The 19351-nt window shown below is 43.2% G+C and overlaps 1 protein-coding gene across 4 annotated transcripts in view; it reads left to right on the plus strand.

Moving 5' to 3' along the window:
• The window catches only part of Glyr1 (glyoxylate reductase 1 homolog (Arabidopsis)), a 39286-nt gene that overhangs the window by 3692 nt on the left and 16243 nt on the right, over positions 1–19351 (plus strand). For 3 of the 4 annotated variants that reach the window (XM_005391261.2, XM_005391262.2, XM_005391264.2), the window contains exons 4-9: positions 8588–8726; positions 9245–9487; positions 14827–14913; positions 15771–15827; positions 16706–16756; positions 16849–16922. In XM_005391261.2, coding sequence (XP_005391318.1) covers positions 8588–8726; positions 9245–9487; positions 14827–14913; positions 15771–15827; positions 16706–16756; positions 16849–16922 — 651 coding nt within the window. The remainder of the gene's footprint in view (positions 1–8587; positions 8727–9244; positions 9488–14826; positions 14914–15770; positions 15828–16705; positions 16757–16848; positions 16923–19351) is intronic. The other variant, XM_005391263.2, reaches the window with a different exon arrangement.

A 19351-nucleotide genomic window follows, 5' to 3' on the forward strand; every position in this document is an offset into this window, starting at 1 on the left:
AACTTTTATTTATTTTTTGCAACACTAGAGGTTGAATCCAGGCCTTTACACTGAGCTACAATCCCCCCCCCCCTTTTTTTTTTTTTTGAGACAGGATCTCACTAAGTTGCCCATGCTAGCCTGGAACTTGCTATCTTCCTGCCTTGCCCTCTCAAACAGCTGAGACTATAGGCATAAGTCACCACACCTGGTCACTTACTGAAAAGTGACTGCTTACTCCCGTTCTCTTTTGTAAAGCTAAGGGATTTGTTCTAATATTATAATAGTAAAGCATTATTACCAAATGTAATATTACCAAATGTAAACTAAAGTTAAAGGATCCAGGATCGTGAATTTGAGATTCTTTGACCTGACATAAGGCCATCTATGAAGTCACACTGAAGGGAAAAATAAATGTTAACTTGAATTTCCAGCAGTTTGTTTAGTTTTCTTATCACTACATCAAGTTGAGTATCTAGTTCTATGTAAATGCTTTGATTTTTTTAGTTGTATTTGTATTTATGAGTCTTATAGGCAAATGGAAATTGAGGTTTGAAAAAAAAGTCTGACTTTTCTGATAAGTTTAACATTGATAGTTAAAATATTCATCCCTAGAAAGTAATATATAATATTAAAATCTCTTACCAACAGTATACTTTGCTCACTCAGGAGTTTATATATGAAAGTGCTCTTCTTAGTTCTCACATTTGCATAGTGGATCTACCTTCCCAATAAGATATACCTCACCTCAATTCCCTATCACAAGCCAATTTACCACCTTTATGGTGGCAGTATTTCAAAGATGTCACTAGCATGCAGAGAGAATGTTCTTCTAATGTCATGGATTCCACAAGGAAGATTGTCCTGATGAAAAGAACAAACATCTGTGCGCACACTGTACATTGTTTGACAGTGAAAGAATTCCTTGTAAAGTGAATATTGTGGTCCCCACCTTCTAAGTGCTCGGTCAAGTGACAAGATTTAAATAGTTCAGATGGGCTTGTGTGCAGAATGAATGGTGAAGTAATTACAAAAGGATTCTGGAAGAGAGAGGAGTCAGTGGAGAACAGTGAAGTCCAGGAAGGCTGATGAATGAATTCACCTGTGGGATGAATACAGTTTGGATGGGCAAGAATGATAGCAGTTCCGGCCATGGGGATACTATTAAGGTGGGGGACATGGTAAGAAGAGGTTCCCTGCCTGGGATAACTGGTGCTTGGGGATATGAATAGACAAACTTGCTTGGCTAACTGAAGAATTACACATCTGAAACAAAACTAGGAACTTAGCCAAGTTACAGGGGACCTGAAAGGTATTCACTCCTTTTAAATGCTTAAAGAGTAAGCTGGACATGGTGATGCACACCTGTAATCCCAGCACTTGGGAGGCTGAGGCAGGAGGATCGTCGTGATTGTGAGGCCATGCTGGGCTATGAGTTCAAGGACAGCCTGAACTACATAGCAAGACCTGTCTCAATTAAAAAAAAAAAACTTGAAGGATAAATAAAGTGATCCTCATGTGTGAAAAAATAAGTAGGCCACAGAAAGTTGAGAGTTAAAGGAACTTGAACACTCAGCCAGGCCAAACAGGTACAACCAATGATAGAGGGAGGTGCACACTAAACATGAATATAACCTACTGGCATTGATGGTAGTTGTGATGTGATTTCTCAATGACTAAAGCTCTTTTAGACGGCTTATAAGCAAGTGGATATGAGGCAACTGGTAGGCATAGTAACTTTAAGCCTTTTAAACTCCTTTTATATATATACGTATATATATATATTTATTTATTTGTTTGTTTGTTTATTTAAGGATTGATGATGGAGCCTAGTGGCAGAGTATGTGCTTAGTATTTTTGAGGCCTGGTTTCAATACCCAGCGCATATCCACATGAAACCTGTTTAAAAATCAATTCACTGTGGGACTAACATATTATCTTTTTGTAGGAAGATAATAAGATAACTTAGAGAAACAAAGAATATGGATTTATAGCATTTCTCCTTTGGAGAAATCCTTGCTTCATGATCAGTGTTGAGGCAGATTTTTAGTATCTTTATATTATCAGAAAATCTCCAGATTGTTAGTGTGTGTGTATATGTATGTATGTTTTAGGAAGGACCCTTTTATTAAAGAGTAAGAAGGATAGCCAGTTGTAACAAGTTACACAATGATTCTAATCTTCTAGAAACCTGATTTTTCTCTTTCCCTTCTGCCAAAACTAAGTTGTGTTGGCATCCCACTGATAAGAAGAGTGGGCTAGACCTGCCTAATCAGGCCTGCTTGGTGAGGGCAGGCCTTAAGAAGATGGCTGGATCAGCTCTCCCAAGCCAGATGGCCAAGACAGAATTGCCCACAATCATTTTAAGAGCTATTCTCTCTCTCTTTTTTTTTTTTTTTTTTCTGGTTTTTTTTTTCCGGTACGGGGGATCAAACTCACAACCTGGCGCTTGCCAGGCAGGCGCTGTGCCTCTGAGCTAAATCTCCAGCCCCTTAAGAACTATTCTCATGTAAATACAAAGGGAAAAAATAGCTTCAGCATAACTTTGCTAGCTCCCCATGTGACTACAACCAAATGTTAGTGTCAGATGTGTGAGTTTACCTTTTTTTTTTTTTTTTTTGAGACTGGGTCTCCCTATGTAGTTCAGGCTGGTCCTGAGCACACTGTGTAGCCCAGGCTGACTTGAACTCAACAGTAATCCTCCTGTCAGCCTACCAAGTGCTGGAAATACAGACATGTGCCACCATGCCTGGCTCTGAGTTTACCTTTAACATGTCTGGCCAATGATGATGCACCATTAGAGCTCAGAGTTTAAAATTTGAACAGTGGCAAAGGATAGCAGAATGGAGGGCGCGTTCATTTAGTTTATAAGTGCTCTGAAGCCACCAGAAACAAATCAATTCAAGAATTGGCAAATAAGGGATAGCTTACAAGTTCCCACGTGAGGTCCATAACATTCTTGATGTCCTGTGGGAGACCAGAGGTGAGTTGAGGCTAAATTGGCCTCTGTGAGCACAAAGGAGAAAGGCATTTTATGTATGGATGAGGGGATGTGTGTTGCAGGCTCTAAGGAAAGCTCATACAGCTGAGTTTAAGTTGTTTACCTGGGCATATATTAATGGATGACATGAAGCTGGTGAATCTTATGTTATTTTAATGACTCGTACCTATATCTGGATGAGTAAAAGGAAGATGAGCCAGAGGCTTGGATCTCTTCTGCCTACTAGAGGCAAGAGCCTCTGGCTGCCTGTATGTTAAACTGACTCTATCTCTTTGTCATTCATCCTCATTCAACCTCAAGTCAGGGGAACAAACTTGTAACAGGACTTGGTCCCTACAAGTGGGCCTAGGGTGGGGAAAACTAGAAGGAGTGCCTGGTTCCTCATGGATGGTGCCTGAGAAAGAGACCTGGGGCTGGGCAGAGCTGCAGGTCAGTCTCAGACAATGTCTGTCTCACCACTGTCCAAGCAGGGAATGGATAGACTTGTCATTGTGGGGGGTTTTCCAGCTGAGGAAACAGAGAGCAGGGGGTTGAAGGTTTAAGTGATAAGATGTCCAGGATCCCAGCCTGAGGTGCTTTGTGTTTTGTTTTGTTTTGTGTGTGGTACTCACAATTGAACTGAAGGTCTGTCTTCACACTGAGCTATATCCCCAGCCCTTTTTTTTTTTTTTTTTTTTTTTTTAATCGTTTGGACACAGGGTCTTACTAAGTTCCCCAGGCTGGTCTTGGGCTTGTGATTGTCCTGCCTGGTCTCACAGAGTACTGAGATTCTAGATAGTGCTACCACATCTGGCTCTGAGGTGCTTTTTACATCAAGCTGTATCTCCGGTGGGCCAGCCTTGCCTGGTATGAGATGTCTAAGTTGGTACTGAAAGTAACTTGTAGGAAAATCTGCTGTGGTTAATGCCGAAGAGCATAATGGGTTGGAACCATGTGAGCATCCCTTTTCCTTTTCACTTAGCATTGATTGACCCATTTTCTGTATATCCAACACTTTAACAGAATGGGCCAAGCACATAGTGAAGGTCACAGTTCTGGATGTTTGACTGAGGCAGCAGTATTCCTGTGGCAAGCATGAACAGTAGCAACCCTAGAGAGCATTAGCCAGATTCTTCTTACCTAACAGTCCAGCATTTGGGGATATTTCCAAGCTTTAGAAACGAAGTCTTTTAAACCTGTCTTATCTGCAAGTCTTTGTCCAAGTTGTCCCCATGATCCCGTCCCACCCCGACTCCCCCATTTTGTGGTTCTGAGGATTTTATCAGGACCTCATGCATGTTAGGCAGATGACCTACCACGGAGCTCTAGCCCTACTCCCACCCTTACCCCTTTTTGGAGGCATAGTCTCCCCTAAAATTGCCCAGGCTGGGCTCTAACTTGCAATTCTCCTGCCTCAGCCTCACAAATAAATGGGATTACAGGCATCCACAACCATTTCCAGCTGATTGATGTCTTGAAGATAATCATTGCTTAAAATTAACTGAGAAAGTCTTTATTAACTTCTCTTTGTGTGTATATATATGTTTCCTCATGCCTCTATTTCTGAATACCTTAGGATCTTTAGATTTGGATCTTTAACACCTCAGTAATCTTCAGTCTCTTTCAGTGTTTAAAAATAAAAATGGATAGCTGGGCCAGGTGGCACATACCTATAACCTCTGCCAGCCACTAGGAGGTTGAAGCAGGACAGGACGGTTCGGTTCCCGGTACCAGAGAAAAACCAAAAAAACAAAAACAACAACAGGACAGGACGATCACCATGAGTTCGAGGCCAGCCTGGGCTACATACTTAGATTAAAGCCAGCCTAAACTACAGAGCAAGACCTTATCTCAAAAAACAAAACAAAAAATTTTAAAGGCAGATACAGAAATCATTTACTAAGTACTGTTCACCAAATCTAGATAAGAAAGGAACCCATATCTTCTGACCTGTCATTGTTCTCATCTTTGGATTTAGTGCTCCTGTGTTCGTTCTTTTTCTCTGTCTCTTGGTGTCTGTATGTTTCTCCCATCCCTACTCCTCCTCAAGGTTCAGCCCAGGTCTTTGTGTCTAGCCAAAAGCTAAGATGCATATGAAGGTGTTTGAGATCATAGCTTAACATCTTTAATATTATATATATATATATGATTTTCATTGAAGATCAGAAAGGTGGAAGTTTTTGAAAATGTTGATTTGTAAAATTCTTTTTGAGTGGAATAATCTGAGTAATTTGGGAGCGGTTCTTACCCAAAAAGTGAAGAGACTCTGTAGGAAGGTCCTGGGTAATTTTACTCCTCCAGGCTATTAGGTACAGTTACACCTACAGTCAGGTTGGAACCTCTGGCCACAGTAGACTCCAAACCAGGAAGTAATAAGCACACACTCTAGGCAATTAGAATGGCCCATGTTCTACGCAGAGGCCTTTAGTATTGATTTTCTGTTTTCTAGAGATAATAGATATTTATAATTTTTTTTAAAAATCAGGCTGTAAACAGTGAAGTGGATCCATTTATCCCTGGTGCATTCAAGTAGACTGGTTTTTGTGGTGTGTCCCTCCAGAGATACTCTTGCAGAATCAAGCTGTGTATTTTTGCTTTCTGATCTTTACATGAGTGATACTGTATACACTGCTCTTCTTGCTTTTTTCAGTTAGCCAGATATCTTAAGGGACCTTCTTCCATTTCCTTCTCTGTAATGGCCATTTAGCTTGTATTAAGAGTTTACTACCAGAGCAATGTGTAATTAACATTTGTACATAAAAGTAAAGCCTCAGACTTTATACACATCCTGGGTAAACCTGGTTTTTCTCACTTCCCAGCCCACAGTAAATTGACTGAAAAGGTGCAGTTCCTCTTAGGCCTGGGGAGGAGGATATGAGAAAAATCACAAGTTACAGCTTATTACAAGGAAGAAAACAGAATAGTCATTTAGGGCTGGAAGTATGGGGTAGAACACCTGATTAGCATGAGCAAGGCTCGGCATTAATCCCCACGTCAAGCCTTCTGCCACTTTAACCCACTAGTAGGCAGCTTACCCCCTCCCCAGATGAGCTTGGAAGACATTACTAACCCTGTGATTATTGAGCCCCAGTTACATGCCAGCCTGACTGAGGTGCCTCTGTAAAATGGAGGGGTACTTTACTGAAGTACTGGCTGAAAACATACCCTTTTTAAGAGATAGTTTTGTGGTATAGCATTTAGAGAAAAAAATTTTATTTAGAAGACCAAAGTAACTTGTTTGGTTTGCTTTCAAGAGTTAATCGTTCTAAGGCCGGGCATGGTGGTACAAGCTTGTAATCCCAGCCCTTGGGAGGCTGAGGCAGGAGGATCGCTGTGAGTTCCAGGCCAGCCTGGGCTACAAAGTGAGTTCAAGATCATCCTGAACTGTGTAGTGAGACCCAGTATCTCAAAAAGACCAAAAAAAAGAGAGTTAATCCTTCTAGGCTCTGATGAGCTGGTTTTTATTCACTTCTTCTGATGTGACAAGATGCTTCTCTGACAATAGATTGGTTTCCTAAATAGATTAACATTTCTTGCCCTTATCCTCTTAAAGTAATATTTGTGCTGCTGATTGCTTAGGAAACTATTTTTAATGTTTCAAAGATGGTTGCAGAGAGGAAAATTTCACTGTAGTGTCATAAATTCCTATCTTACAAGTGAATGGAATTTTGACTATACTGCTCCTTTTGGCAGAAGTCAGTAATCCATTTAAAATGCTTTGACCAAAAAAATGGTGTTGATTTATTGGCACTTCCTCCACAGACATCGTCCCTTTTCATTTTCTCTGAAGCAGAAGTTGATGGATGACTGGGTGAGACCAAGGATGGCAGGAGCGGGAAAGAGTAGGTAGCATCAGCGCCCCTTGGAACCTGTTGTCTGGCTCCACAAAACCACCTTGTTGCTTTTCTCCTCACAGTTCGAACGGGTTTCAGCTTCTGACCTGCACCTCTCAGGATAAGGCAGGTCCTACATACCATGGCTATGTGCCCCCCACTCCTGACACTGGTTGTCGTCAGCTAGTGTGGTGGCTTGACTGGTTTTGTACCTGATTGCCCTATGTTTCATTAGAATCTCTGTAAATTCAGGGAGAAGCAGAGATGTCAGCTCAGTGACATACTTGCTAGGAAATAGGGAGTTGAAATCTCATTCCATGCGTCTTCCCTGTAAATGGGCTCGTTGACTTTCTCACGTCAAACTGCAGGCTGTAGGCTAGCTTCTCCCTGGGAAGCATCGGCCTCTATAGCTGGTTGGAGGTCTGTGTCAGACAGTGTCTATGTCCCATGTGTTATTTTGTTTAGCCATAGATAAATTGCCTTTCCCTGGTTTTTGCCACATTGCACTTTCAGGCTGACAGGGCCAGGGCTGTCATGTTTGTTCTGACCTCTTATTACAACTATTAGCACAACACTCAGAAAACAGGTAGCTGGTGGTGGGTTGGTAGCATTATTTTTGTAAGTGGAAGTTGGCGCTTTCGCTGTTTGTAAATATTCCCTAGCTCTCTCTAAGGAAAGAACTTGAAGTTGTGAGGTAGCCCAGTTTCTATATCCTTATCCTAACCCACTTTTTCTGAAGGTTGTACTGTGAAACCTGTGAATATTACAGGATAAAACATATGTAAATTAACTAATACCTTGCCAAGTATGGAATATTCTCTTTTATATTTGGGTTCTATAACCTGAACGGCCTATAGAGAGACCACAGAAAGCCAGCTGCAGCAGATTTGCTGAGGTTTGCATAGGAGCACTGGTTTTCCAGAATTGATGGCTGCTTTTTTCATCTTCATATGTTAGATATAGATAGTAGAATTAAAAATTAAGTATCAGAGGGGGCCAGGGATGTGACCCAGTGATAGAATGCTCATCTAGCATGTGTGAAGCATGGGTTTAACCCTTATACTGCTAAAAGAGAAGCAAAATTAAGTGTCAAAGGAGTATATTCTATGTTTAACTCTCAGAAAGAATCCCATTTCTAAAGGCCTCCTTTTGTGACTGTTACCTTCCTCCCAAGCCATATGTTTGTGGGGTTTAGTAGCCATGGATACCATCATTTATGAACAAATATAGGCTCAGTGGCTACAAATAACTGTTAAGCACAGCAAATTTCAGAAGATAATTGCATTTCTTTAGCCTTGGCCACATCCCAGATTCTTAGTTAATGGGCAAATCATAAATCTAGTTCCAGTTGTTGATGGGCAACAAGTATTTTCTTGCATAGTAATACTGGCATGGTTCATAATGCCTCCAGGTGCCCTGATTCTCAGGGATCCATGTGTGGCCTTTATGCTGTTCAGTGAGAATGAGAGACTCCAGATTTCAGTTGCCCTGAGCAAGTGGCAGAGTGTGCAGTTGGGTGTTGAAGGCTGGTGAACAAAGGTGGAAATAGTTTGCAGCACACTGGTTTCACTTGAATGTTCTGCTTTGTGGTGATGGTTACTATAGTTCTGCTTAACTTGTTTTAAGAAAATAGATTTAAGAATTTGGGTGGTTAACATGTTTTGAAAAAGTGTCATGCTTCTTTCAGATTTAGTTAAACCAAATAGATGCTTGCATTCTGCTCTCATGAGCACTTTGGGACTTTCTGGTATATGAAGTTTGGATCTTACCCTTTTCTGTGTTTGTGTTCTGCTAGTGCCTGGATCAAAGTGGAGCAGCTAAAGCCATATCATGCTCATAAAGAGGAAATGATAAAAATCAACAAGGGAAAACGATTCCAGCAAGCTGTGGATGCCGTGGAAGAGTTCCTCAGGAGAGCCAAAGGGAAAGACCAGGTGAGAAAGCATGCCATTTTCAACTTAACACCAGGCTGGTTACTTTGCATAGTTACTAGCAGATCAAATGTCACCCAGCCCACAACTCTATTCTTATGAGATGCCTAGAGAGAGAGCTACTTCAGTGCTAAGGTATCAGCCTCTTGCTGGAACTCCATGCCTATAGCTCACCTTTCTGAGTAGCTTGTTGCTTTTAGGAAAGTTACTTTGACTCAGGAAGAGTAGTTTAGCTTTTGAGTGCACCACAGAGCTTAGGAGCACTGCCTCCAGATATATTCCCTGCCTAAACTTTAAAGTCTACTTCTTAGCTTTGGGCCTGTAAACAAAAGACTCCTTTTAGCTTTTTTATTTCTACTTTTTTAATCTGCTTCCCCCAATGTAAGAGGGGAGCCCATGGAGCCTTCTTCATAGGGTGGACATGAGGGTAATTCACAGAAGTGCCTGTAGCAGTATACAGCACATGTTGGTGGCAGCGGCAGCGGTTGTGGTGGTTACCATTATTATTATTAAACTTTCAGACATCATCCCACACTTCTGCTGATGACAAGAGTCGGCGTAATTCCAGTGAGGAGAGAAGTAGGCCAAACTCAGGTGATGAGAAGCGCAAACTTAGCCTGTCTGAAGGGAAGGTGAAGAAGAACATGGGAGAAGGAAAGAAGAGGGTGTCTTCAGGCTCTGCAGAGAGAGGCTCCAAATCCCCTCTGAAAAGAGCCCAAGAGCAAAGTCCCCGGAAGCGGGGTCGGCCCCCAAAGGATGAGAAGGTTTGTCTTATCACTGTAGCTTCCGGGATTAGTGACTTCTGTTTGTGTAGGTAGAGCTGGACTCTGCAGTATGCTTCTGTTCACCCAGTGGAGTCCTATACTGAGTGCTGCCCTAAAGGGTCCTGCAGAGCAGATGAAAGGCAGATGCACAGGTGTGGAGGAACATGAACAGAAGAGCAATGCACCTGAACCAGTGTGCAGAGCCGCTGCTCGCAGGGCTAACAGACATGGAAGGCAGGCTTTCCAGAGGCAAAGGCATAGACTGTGTGAAGCTCTGTTGGTGTAAGTGTCTCTGTGAGGTGATCAGAAAGATAGAGACAGGTTGTCACTGGATTGTGGAGAGCCTTCAGGTCTCCTTAAGCCAGTGGGGGTCCTCTGAAGCTGTTTGAGCTGGGTGTCAGGGTGTCAGTATAATCATGAGGCAGGGAGTAGGGGCTCACAGCTAATTAGGAGGCCAAAGCCAGGTGCACATTCATGGGGACAGTGATAGTAGATCCTGTAAGAGACATAGGAGAGGCTCATTAGAAGAAGTGTTCCTACGATTTGGCAACTGGTTATGTGGAGATGAATGTGGAGAGGGAAAAGGAGATTAATTTCTATCTTTCAGCAGAAATGGTGTTAGCTTCCTTACAAAGAGTGGTTAAGAAATGGAGCTGGCTCAGAGAGAAAAAGAGGACCCCATTCTGTAAGGATTTATGCTATCTTGGGAGAGGTTTTTTTGAGGGGGATGAGAGTTCCTGGCAGTCGTGGCCTCACAAATGCAAGGCAAGTACTCTACCACTCAGCTACACTCCAGTCCTTGTTCTATTTAGAATGTGATGGACTTAAGGCAAGGTCTAGACTGGACTGAAGGTTGAAAGGTGAACCTGAAGGAAAGGAAGGTAGATCCCTAAGACTGGATGAGCTTGTCTTTGGAAAGTGAGGAGGAAAAGAATCAGAGCAGAGGCTGCTCTACAAAGGGAACATGTGCTCATTGATGTCAGAGTCAGAAGCATTAGCAGGTGAGAATCAAGTGGGCATAGGATATTTCCCACCTTCTCACTGGTAAGACTTGGGTATAGTCTCAGAAACTCAGAGGCAGTCTGTGTGCAGAACTGAGGTGAAGATCAGCAGCAGAATGAAGGGAACAGGAACCAGATGGCTGGCAGAAACATTGGGTGAGAAGGCCATGATGAATGCTATACATTTTGCAGGGCTGGCAGATTCAAACACCAGCAAGCCTAGGCAGTTAGTGAAAGAAAAAACAAGTGTGTGGGGCAAGCAGGAGGGCTGGCTGCAGATTAGGTCTGGCTTGGTCGTGCTCCTTCTATGAGGTTCTAGCTATCTCCTGCCTGGTTTTCCTGGAGTGAAGCTGGGAGCACAGATTTGTATGTAAAACATCCTAGTTTCAAATATTTAGAGGCTAATTGAAATTTTGAAAACACTTTGTGGGTCTAGTGGGATATCCCTCTGGCTAGTCTAAGCCTGTAGGCTCTCACTGTGAGGATTCTGGTTAGAGAAGGTTTTTCTCACTGTTAATTGGCCCAAGACTAAGGAAATAGGAGACCAAGCATCACAGGACTGCCCCCACCTGGTGCTATGGGCCAGCATGTGGAGAAAGTATAGAAAACTACCAACTACGGTACATAGAGAACTTTACACAAAGTATGATCTAATCTGATCCACAAAAGATATAATGTGGCTTCTAAATTTATTCCCTGAGGATCCAGAAGAAATCTGAGTTATCACATTTTACACTGTTTTCCAAACTCATTGTCTTGAGGCAAGTGTCTCATTAACTCCTGTGTCATCCTGGAGACATCACTTCCTTTAGGGTAAAAGGAAACAGAGGAGAGGTTAGGACTAAGGCCCTAAGTTTGAATTGTGACCTCATGATTTGCTGTATCCATGTGATTTGGACCACATTCCTTTGCCTTGGTTTCCTTGCCTGATCATTGTGCTATGTAGGTTTGTTGTGAGAATTGAATAAAAAGGCAGAGCACTGAGGACAGGACCTACAGTACATTGGGCATCTGATCTAAGTACTTACATTGGTTGTTTCAAGAGTCACAGCTGGCTGTACAGTGACAGCTGGATGGTCAGTTTAGTGGATCCCCAAAGGCCTCTGCCTACTGCCCAGTCTCCTTCTGGAGACTTCCTCCAGGCTCCCAGCAAAAAGCACTTTGCTCTTGGGTCTGAGTTATTCGTTTGTTGATAGTACCATTGTTCAGCCAGGTTTCAGTCCAGGAATTCCACCTGTTACTGACCTTTCATGGGGTCTTTTTTACATGGTCTGTAGTGAAAGGATGTGTCCTGAAGAGAGGATGAACCTTACTGAGGTACAGGACAATTAGAGCCATTTCAGCTCATTATCTTTAGGCTACGGGGAATATGTGCACCAGGACTTGAGTTTTGGTGCCTCTTCCTACCTGATCTATCTATCCTGTAGCCTCAAAAGGATATGTATGTGTTGCCATAGTGACTGTCATTTGACTGCTCCTCAGTAACACAGGCTAATGGCTGGTTAGAGCCCCAGGTGAGTACTGTTCTGGGCATAATCTCTTATATCAAGAGGTTGAGTGAAAAGGTTTGACCTTGATTGTGTAGGTGAGATGGGTTTATTTCTAGACTTACATTTGAGAGGTTGCCATGCCTCCTGTCCTCTTGTTAAGACCATTCTTTCCTAGTCCTGAGCTGAGAATTGCGACTCTGCTCAGTACAGTGGCACATTCCCAGCACTTGGGAAGCTGAGGCAAGAGGAATGCCTGGAATTCAAGGCCAGCCTGGGCTAATAGTGAGTTTGAAGCCAGCCTGAACTATATAGTAAGACCCTATTTCAAACACACACACACAAAGAACTGCAACTCTAAGCAAAGACTGCCCCCACAGAAGTAGCATAGTCAAGCCTGGGACTCTCCTGAAATCACAAACTCATACAAGGAGTGGCAGTTTGGAAGCCAAGGCCTTTCCTTCCTACTGGACAAAAAGCTGTCATCTCCTTATTCTCATTGTTTTCCCTAGAACTGCATTGTCCCTAGCCAGATGACAGTTTAAATTACATTGAATGCAATTTAAAATTGTTTCCAGCTGGGTTCAGTGGCACACACCTGTAATCCCAGCTACTACAGTAGGAGGCTAAGGCAGGAGGTTCACAAGTTTAAGGCCAGCCTGGACAGCCTAGTGACTGTCTCAAAATAAATAAAAAATTTTAAGAAGTGCTGGAGATTAGGCAGGTAGATCCACAGTAAAGCACTTGACTAGCATGCCTGAGACCCTGAGTTTAATCTCCAGTACCACCACCAAAAGAAAATCAGTTTTCACTTATGCTAGCTTGGTATCACGTTCCATAATGATGTGTGACTGGATGTTCTTGTGTCAGAGCACAAATATAGAGCATCTATCATTTCAGAAAATTCTTTGGGTACCATTGCTGTAGACCTTCCCCCATTCCTAACCTCTTTATTCAATAGATGTTTATCAAGCAGCTCCAAGGGCCAAATATATACAGAGAAAACAGCACAATAGACCAGGCCCCAGGGAAAGAAATTTATTCATTTTTTCAACAAATACCAAATTTTGATCAAATATCAGACATGGGTCCCCACACAGGAATGAAATCAACAAAACTGACAATGTTGTCATTTTTCTAGAATGTACTTGGAAGCCAAATTTCCTGAGAGGTTGTATCTATGAAATAGTATGATAGGGCCTGGCATGGTGGCACATGCCTGTAATCCCAGTATGTGGGAGACTCAGGCAGTTCAAGGCCAGCATGGGCTACAAAGTGAGTTCAAGGCAAGCCTAAACTGCACAGCAAAACCCTGTCTTGAAACCCCCGCCCAAAAAAAGTATGATAGTGACATGACGCCCATCATATAGTAAGCACCAGAGACGTGTTTGCTGTCATTATAATCAACATCACATTCTAATGGAGGAGATGCAGAGGTCAAATAAAGTCACACTGATAAGGGAACATTTCAGTAGAGACCTAAAATGAGCCTGTGAGCCAAGTAGACATCTGTTGGAAGAATTTTCCTGGCATTGCAGAGGCACTGAAGCAGACCCATATTTGGTGTGTTTGGAAAGGGGGTGGCCAGTGGACTACTGGTGGACAAGGAGTGGTGAGAGAGAAAGAATTAGGACACAAAGTAGGAGATTAGTGTGGGTTAGGGGTGGCGGACTATATAGAGCCCTCCCTTTAGGCTACCATAATAAAGCTTTAGCTTCACTACACAGTGGGAAGTGGTGGAAAGCCAATTTTCAGCAGAGAAGAAACATGGTCTGACTTGACTTTTCAGGTTTCTCTTGGGAGGGGAGGGAGAGCATATGTAAAAAGAACTAAGATGTGTTATATACATGTACCAACTCCCCATGATAAATGTAATCACTATGTACTGCATACATGTACTAATTAAAATTCAAATAAAACAATAAAAAAAGATTACTCTGGCTGCTGTGTGGAGATTAGACTGCAAGGGTCCAGAGTGGAAGCAGGGAGACTTACTTTGTAACCAGCCGAGTGTCAGGTGATGGTAACCAGAGCTTGGGTTTTAGTAGCGAGGATGGTAGAGAGATAGGGATAGCTACCCAGTTGTAAAGCAGTAGTCATTGCCAATGGATTAGAGGTGGGGGGAATCAAGGAGGACTCCAGAGATTCTGGTCTAGTAGAATAGGTGGGAGGAGCATTTGGTGGGGGAAGGGGAGATGGAACGTTTATGGGATAAGTCAAGATTCTCACTTATGTCCAAATGGAGACAATGGTAGCGTCACCAAAGCAGGAAGGGAGGGAATGGGAAGAGAAGGTACATAGTAGCATCAGAGGGATAGGAAGGAGTCAGGCAGCTTTTTGAGCTGGAACAGTGGCCCTTTACCTAGGAAGAGTGGGGCCAAGTGATGCTGAAGAGGAGCAGCTACCATGCAACCATCCTGGGCATACTCCTGCTTTCTCAGGTCACAGCCATAAGATTTGAGCAGAAAACACCAGCACCATGCAACTTTGTTTTTTAAAAATACAATGGACTCCTTCTGAAGCCGCAGTTGTTTAACATTCATTATATAGACCATGAGAAATTTTTGCTATAACTTCGCTTACAACATTACAGATGATGGCTGGGCTGATTACCTCTGCGCTTGTGAAATTTAGGTGCAAGAACTTTTTATCTCCAGAGTGGAGAAGAAAGGCTTCCCTTGTGTTGATAGGAAGACCTCACCCTGCTTCTCCCAAAAGACAGTCATCAGAACCTTGCCTGGGATTGGCTTGAACTTTCACATAGACTATGGCAATTGCCAGGAGTTTTGTTCAGATTTGAATGTGACTGGAGGAAGTACAGTGTCCTGATGCTCTGCCTTTCCTTCTGTAGGACCTCACTATCCCCGAGTCTAGTACCGTGAAGGGGATGATGGCCGGACCTATGGCCACGTTTAAATGGCAGCCATCTGCGAGTGAGGTAAAGCGTTCACCTGCAGGCTGGACAGGCCACCACGTCAGCAGGTTTCCTGATGTTGCGGTGTGATCCTCTTTTCCCTTTTTTCCTTTTGTTTTGTTTTTGTTTGTTTGCATAGTTTAACTGCAAAAAAGTACACAAGTTCACAAGATAAAAAGTAAAGCCCTCCATGTGCAGGGTGAGCCCCGCTATGTTTGAGGTAAATAACTACAGCATCAGTCTGCCCACTCAGCTCTCTTACATGTGTCATTCTGGTGTGAGTGGAGTCATTCTGCTCATTTTTTTCTCTTCATATGTCACAAACACACACTTGTTCACAAACACAACTCTTGGTAGCCTGGGGTTATCCTGTCCTTGCTGTGGGCCGCACCTGTTGCTGGGCAATATTGTGAGTAGCCATGGAGATCTGTGGTTCAGGCCACTCTCTTCCTCCATCAGAACTGACCCTTAGGAAAGCAAATCCCCTGTCTGATCCTAGACAAAAGAGGCCAAAGCCCTAAAACTAGAGGTGTCCTGGGAATCACTATAGCATAGTCCACTGGGTTGTGTGAGTGCTTGGGGAATGCCAAATACTAAAGTACTGGTACAACTTTTGGTATTTTCCCACAGTTGTACTGGAATGTGTAGAGCAACCTGTCAGAAACATCTGTCCATTTCCACTTGAATTGAGTTTTTCCCTAGCTAGAATTAGTAGTCATTTTAAAAAGGTGTAGGCCAAAAATGTGAGATGTTTCCAGACAGCTGTGAAAAGGACCAGAGCACAGAGGCGCTACAGCCCAAGGAGGGTCCAATTCAAAGGCAGGAGGAAGATCCCTTTGGTGGAAGGTAGCTTGTTTTATTTAATTGTCTTCTGGTTTCAGCCTGTCAAGGATGCAGATCCTCATTTCCATCATTTCTTGCTGAGCCAAACAGAGAAGGTGAGTGACCCTGTGAGGCTGTTGACCCTTGTTCAAGGGGGATAGCCTGCCAGGGGGATGTGCATCACTGGAACCTCCTCAACTGGTCTGAAAGTCGGGCTCTGTTTATATATCACCCAGAGCAGTAGTCAAAAAGTCACAGTGTAAGCCCAGAAGGAGGTCAGGCACTGCTGAGGTTAAAAATAAACCAAAAGGCAGCCTTTAGAACTCAGCTAGTAATCTGATAGAAACATGTGCAGTTGCCTTTGTATTCTAATATGGGAGCCAGACCCTGTGAGCTGTCAGCCCCTGTGAGGTAGTCTGTGGGGGACACATCCCACAGCTCACAGGTCACGGTTGTATTCATACCCTGTAGCTGTGGAGGGAGGCATTCCCAAAGTCTGTGAGATCATGGGTTAGATCCAGCCTTGCCAGGATTCAGTATGGCTTTGGAATTGGAGAGATCTATGTTCCAAGGCCACTAACACTGACCAGCGCTATAACTCTGAACACAGAACCCACTCAGTGCATCTGATCCTCAGTGCTTTGGTGAGATAAAAGAGCTTTATAGAGTTACACAGAGTGCTTGCTTTGGCAGCACATATACTAAAATATAGAGTTACATGGAGAATTTAGTAAGGTATGTGTGTTAATTTTCTAGTGTCTCATTTGGAGTTTTGTTTTGTTTTTTTACCAAATCCAACTCAGGACCTTGCACTTGCCAGGCAGGTACTTATGCTACTGAACTGTATCCCTGGCCCCTCATTTGGAGTTCTGTGACATTACACAACAAAAATATTTTATGTTGACTTCCCACTTTAGGCCTAATCTTTTAGGGAAATTATAATGAAGACGGGTTAACTATTAATTTAATAAATAGGCTTTCTCCTTCTTATTAGCCAGCTGTTTGTTACCAGGCAATCACAAAGAAGCTGAAAATATGTGAAGAGGTAAGTAGCCTCCCCACATCCCCATTTTTTATTTTTACCTGAGGTCTCCCAGTGAGCAGACTGATAGGATAATTTGTGCTTGCTCTCCCTAGGAAACTGGTTCCACCTCCATCCAGGCAGCGGACAGCACAGCCGTGAATGGCAGCATCACACCCACAGACAAAAAGTAAGAACTTTGATGAGAGGGCCTCCTGAGTTTGGGTTCTGCTGGGGCAGAGGAAGTGTCCCCAGTGGGGTCCTTATGGATTATGTCCCAGCGATTGATGAGAGAGCTCTGGTTCTTAATGATCATGATTTGCCTGGGAGCAGTTTGACTTATAGGAGACAGAAGTTATCATATAACTATTTATTGAGGACTCCTGGGAATAACCTCAGAGGGTCTATAACTTTTAACGAGTCTCCAAGCATGAGCACCTGCTTTAGACGTCTCAGCCTTTCCTGTCCCTCAGAATCACCTGAAAGGTGACTTGTAAAGCATCAGTTGCTGACCTCCACACCTGGCCAGGGCATCTTCATAAGTCTGGGATAGACCCAAAGAATTCATATTTTTAGCAAGTAGCAAAACTGCTGGTGCTGCTGCTGCTGCTGCTGCTACAAGTCAGGAGACCACACTTAAACACCACTGTCTTAGTAGACCTATTATTGAAGCCCCAGAATTAGCCACAGGAGAGAGAAGTGAAGGTGTTTGGGGGAAAAGCTCATTCATTATTCTATCCTCCCCAGCTCGCAGAACTATAGCCTCCCCATCCATCTGGTCCGTCTGCCTGTTGCTTTCCCCTGCCCAGGCTGGCGTGCTCTTAGATTGTGGTGCCCAAGCCTGAGCTTGCCCCCAGACTCACCTTTGCTCCTCTTCTGTTGGTCTGCAGAGTCACCTAGTAGAAAGGGTTTCTTTACTAACAAGGCATGTTCTGCTGACCAAGAAAAGTCTGATTTTTTCAGTTTATCTATGTAATTTTTTCCCAGTCTAAAACAACATATGTTTTACTTGATGTTTTATTTGTACTGTTGAAATCACTAATTTTACAAATGATTGGTAGTGAATTTCCCTTTGAGAATGGAGAAGATAGGAACATGTTTTATGCAAATAAAAGGGAGCTCAGTGTAGAGGCTCACATCCATAATGCCAGCACTCAGGAGGTTGAGGCAGGAGAATCACTGGATTTGAGGCCAGCCTGGGCAACACAGTGAGTTCAAGGCCAGCCGGAACTACATAGGGAGACCCTGGCTATAAGAACCAAAAGTAAGGGGTAGGTGTTATCCATTAATTTAATAAGGATTGTGTTGGTTCTAAAAATTAAGATGAGCTGGATGTGGTGGCACAGGCCTGTAATCCCAGCATGTGGGAAGTTGAAGCAGGAGGTTCATTATGCATTCAAGGCTAGCCTGGGCAACATAAGCAAGTTCAAGGCCAGCCTGCACTATATAGCAAGACCCTGTCTACATACAGGTCTGTAATCTCAGCACTCCAGGAGACTAAGGCAAGAAGATCAAGTTTAGCCTAGATAATTTAGTGACTTAACAAGACCCTATCTCAAAATTAAAAATAAAGGTGAGGAGGGGCGTCAGGATATGGCTTAGTGCAAAGACCCTGGGTTCACCAGTGCTAAGGAGGAAAAAAGGCCAAGACAGGGCTGAGGACCAAGATCTGGATTGCCCCTTCTGTGAGCTCTTTTTTAACACAAATATGAAGCCAACTACAAAGCAAACCAATTGTGTTGCCACCCATTAATCCACATTGACTCCATGGGAGAACTGTGTTACCATGTTAGAGGCCAGAAGCTTCATCCCTGAGTCTACTGCGTTTCCTAGAACGTGAAGAGAAGTAGTCGCCTATCTTGATTTAGAATCGTGTGGGAAATGGTACTACCCAAAGAGCTGTGAATAACAAAAAATACCTGCTTGTTTTTAACCCTTGGCATTAAACATAATGGGCAAGGAGCCCTATTTTAGTGAATGAGGAATGTGGTGGGTTCCATTTTCAACTTTGATGTGGGACTAGGACAGGGAGGCAGTGAGCAGTGGGTATTGTAGCAAGACTCAGGGGGACCTCTGAGAAGAGGAGCATTTTGCAAGGGTGACTACAGATGTGATTCCAGAAGCTGAAAGTACAGAGAGGACAATACAGGGTCAAACTTAATAAGTGGCAGAAAGAGGGAGAATTACAAATGAAGACAAGGCATTGTTTAGACACTGACCCATTTAAGAGACGATTAAAATATGTAAGAGCCGGAAAAGACATTGGGGTGGGATGAAAAGCATTTCCACAAGCATATAGAAATAGCAGTAGTCCCTAAATTGTAGGATTTGGGGAAGAACCAGACACAAAGTGAAGGTAAGCAAAGTGGGCAGGCTGTTGAGTACACAGTGGCAGGGGATCACAAAAGACTGTAGGTAAAAGGGTATGTGGGAGGGGTAGGTACAGGAAGAGAATTCATGCACTGGAGAAGATTGATTCCAAAGCTCATGGGAAGAATTTATTTGGAGAAAAGGGCCAAGGCTCACCTCTGCTGACAGCAGGAAAGATAAGGTAAGGGTGAAGGTCTGGGAGAACCAAAGTTGGGAAAAAGAAGTACAGACTGATTCTTGTTCCCATTA

Source organism: Chinchilla lanigera, unplaced genomic scaffold, assembly GCF_000276665.1.
Source record: "Chinchilla lanigera isolate Chin_1 unplaced genomic scaffold, ChiLan1.0 scaffold00041, whole genome shotgun sequence".
Lineage (NCBI taxonomy): Eukaryota > Metazoa > Chordata > Mammalia > Rodentia > Chinchillidae > Chinchilla > Chinchilla lanigera.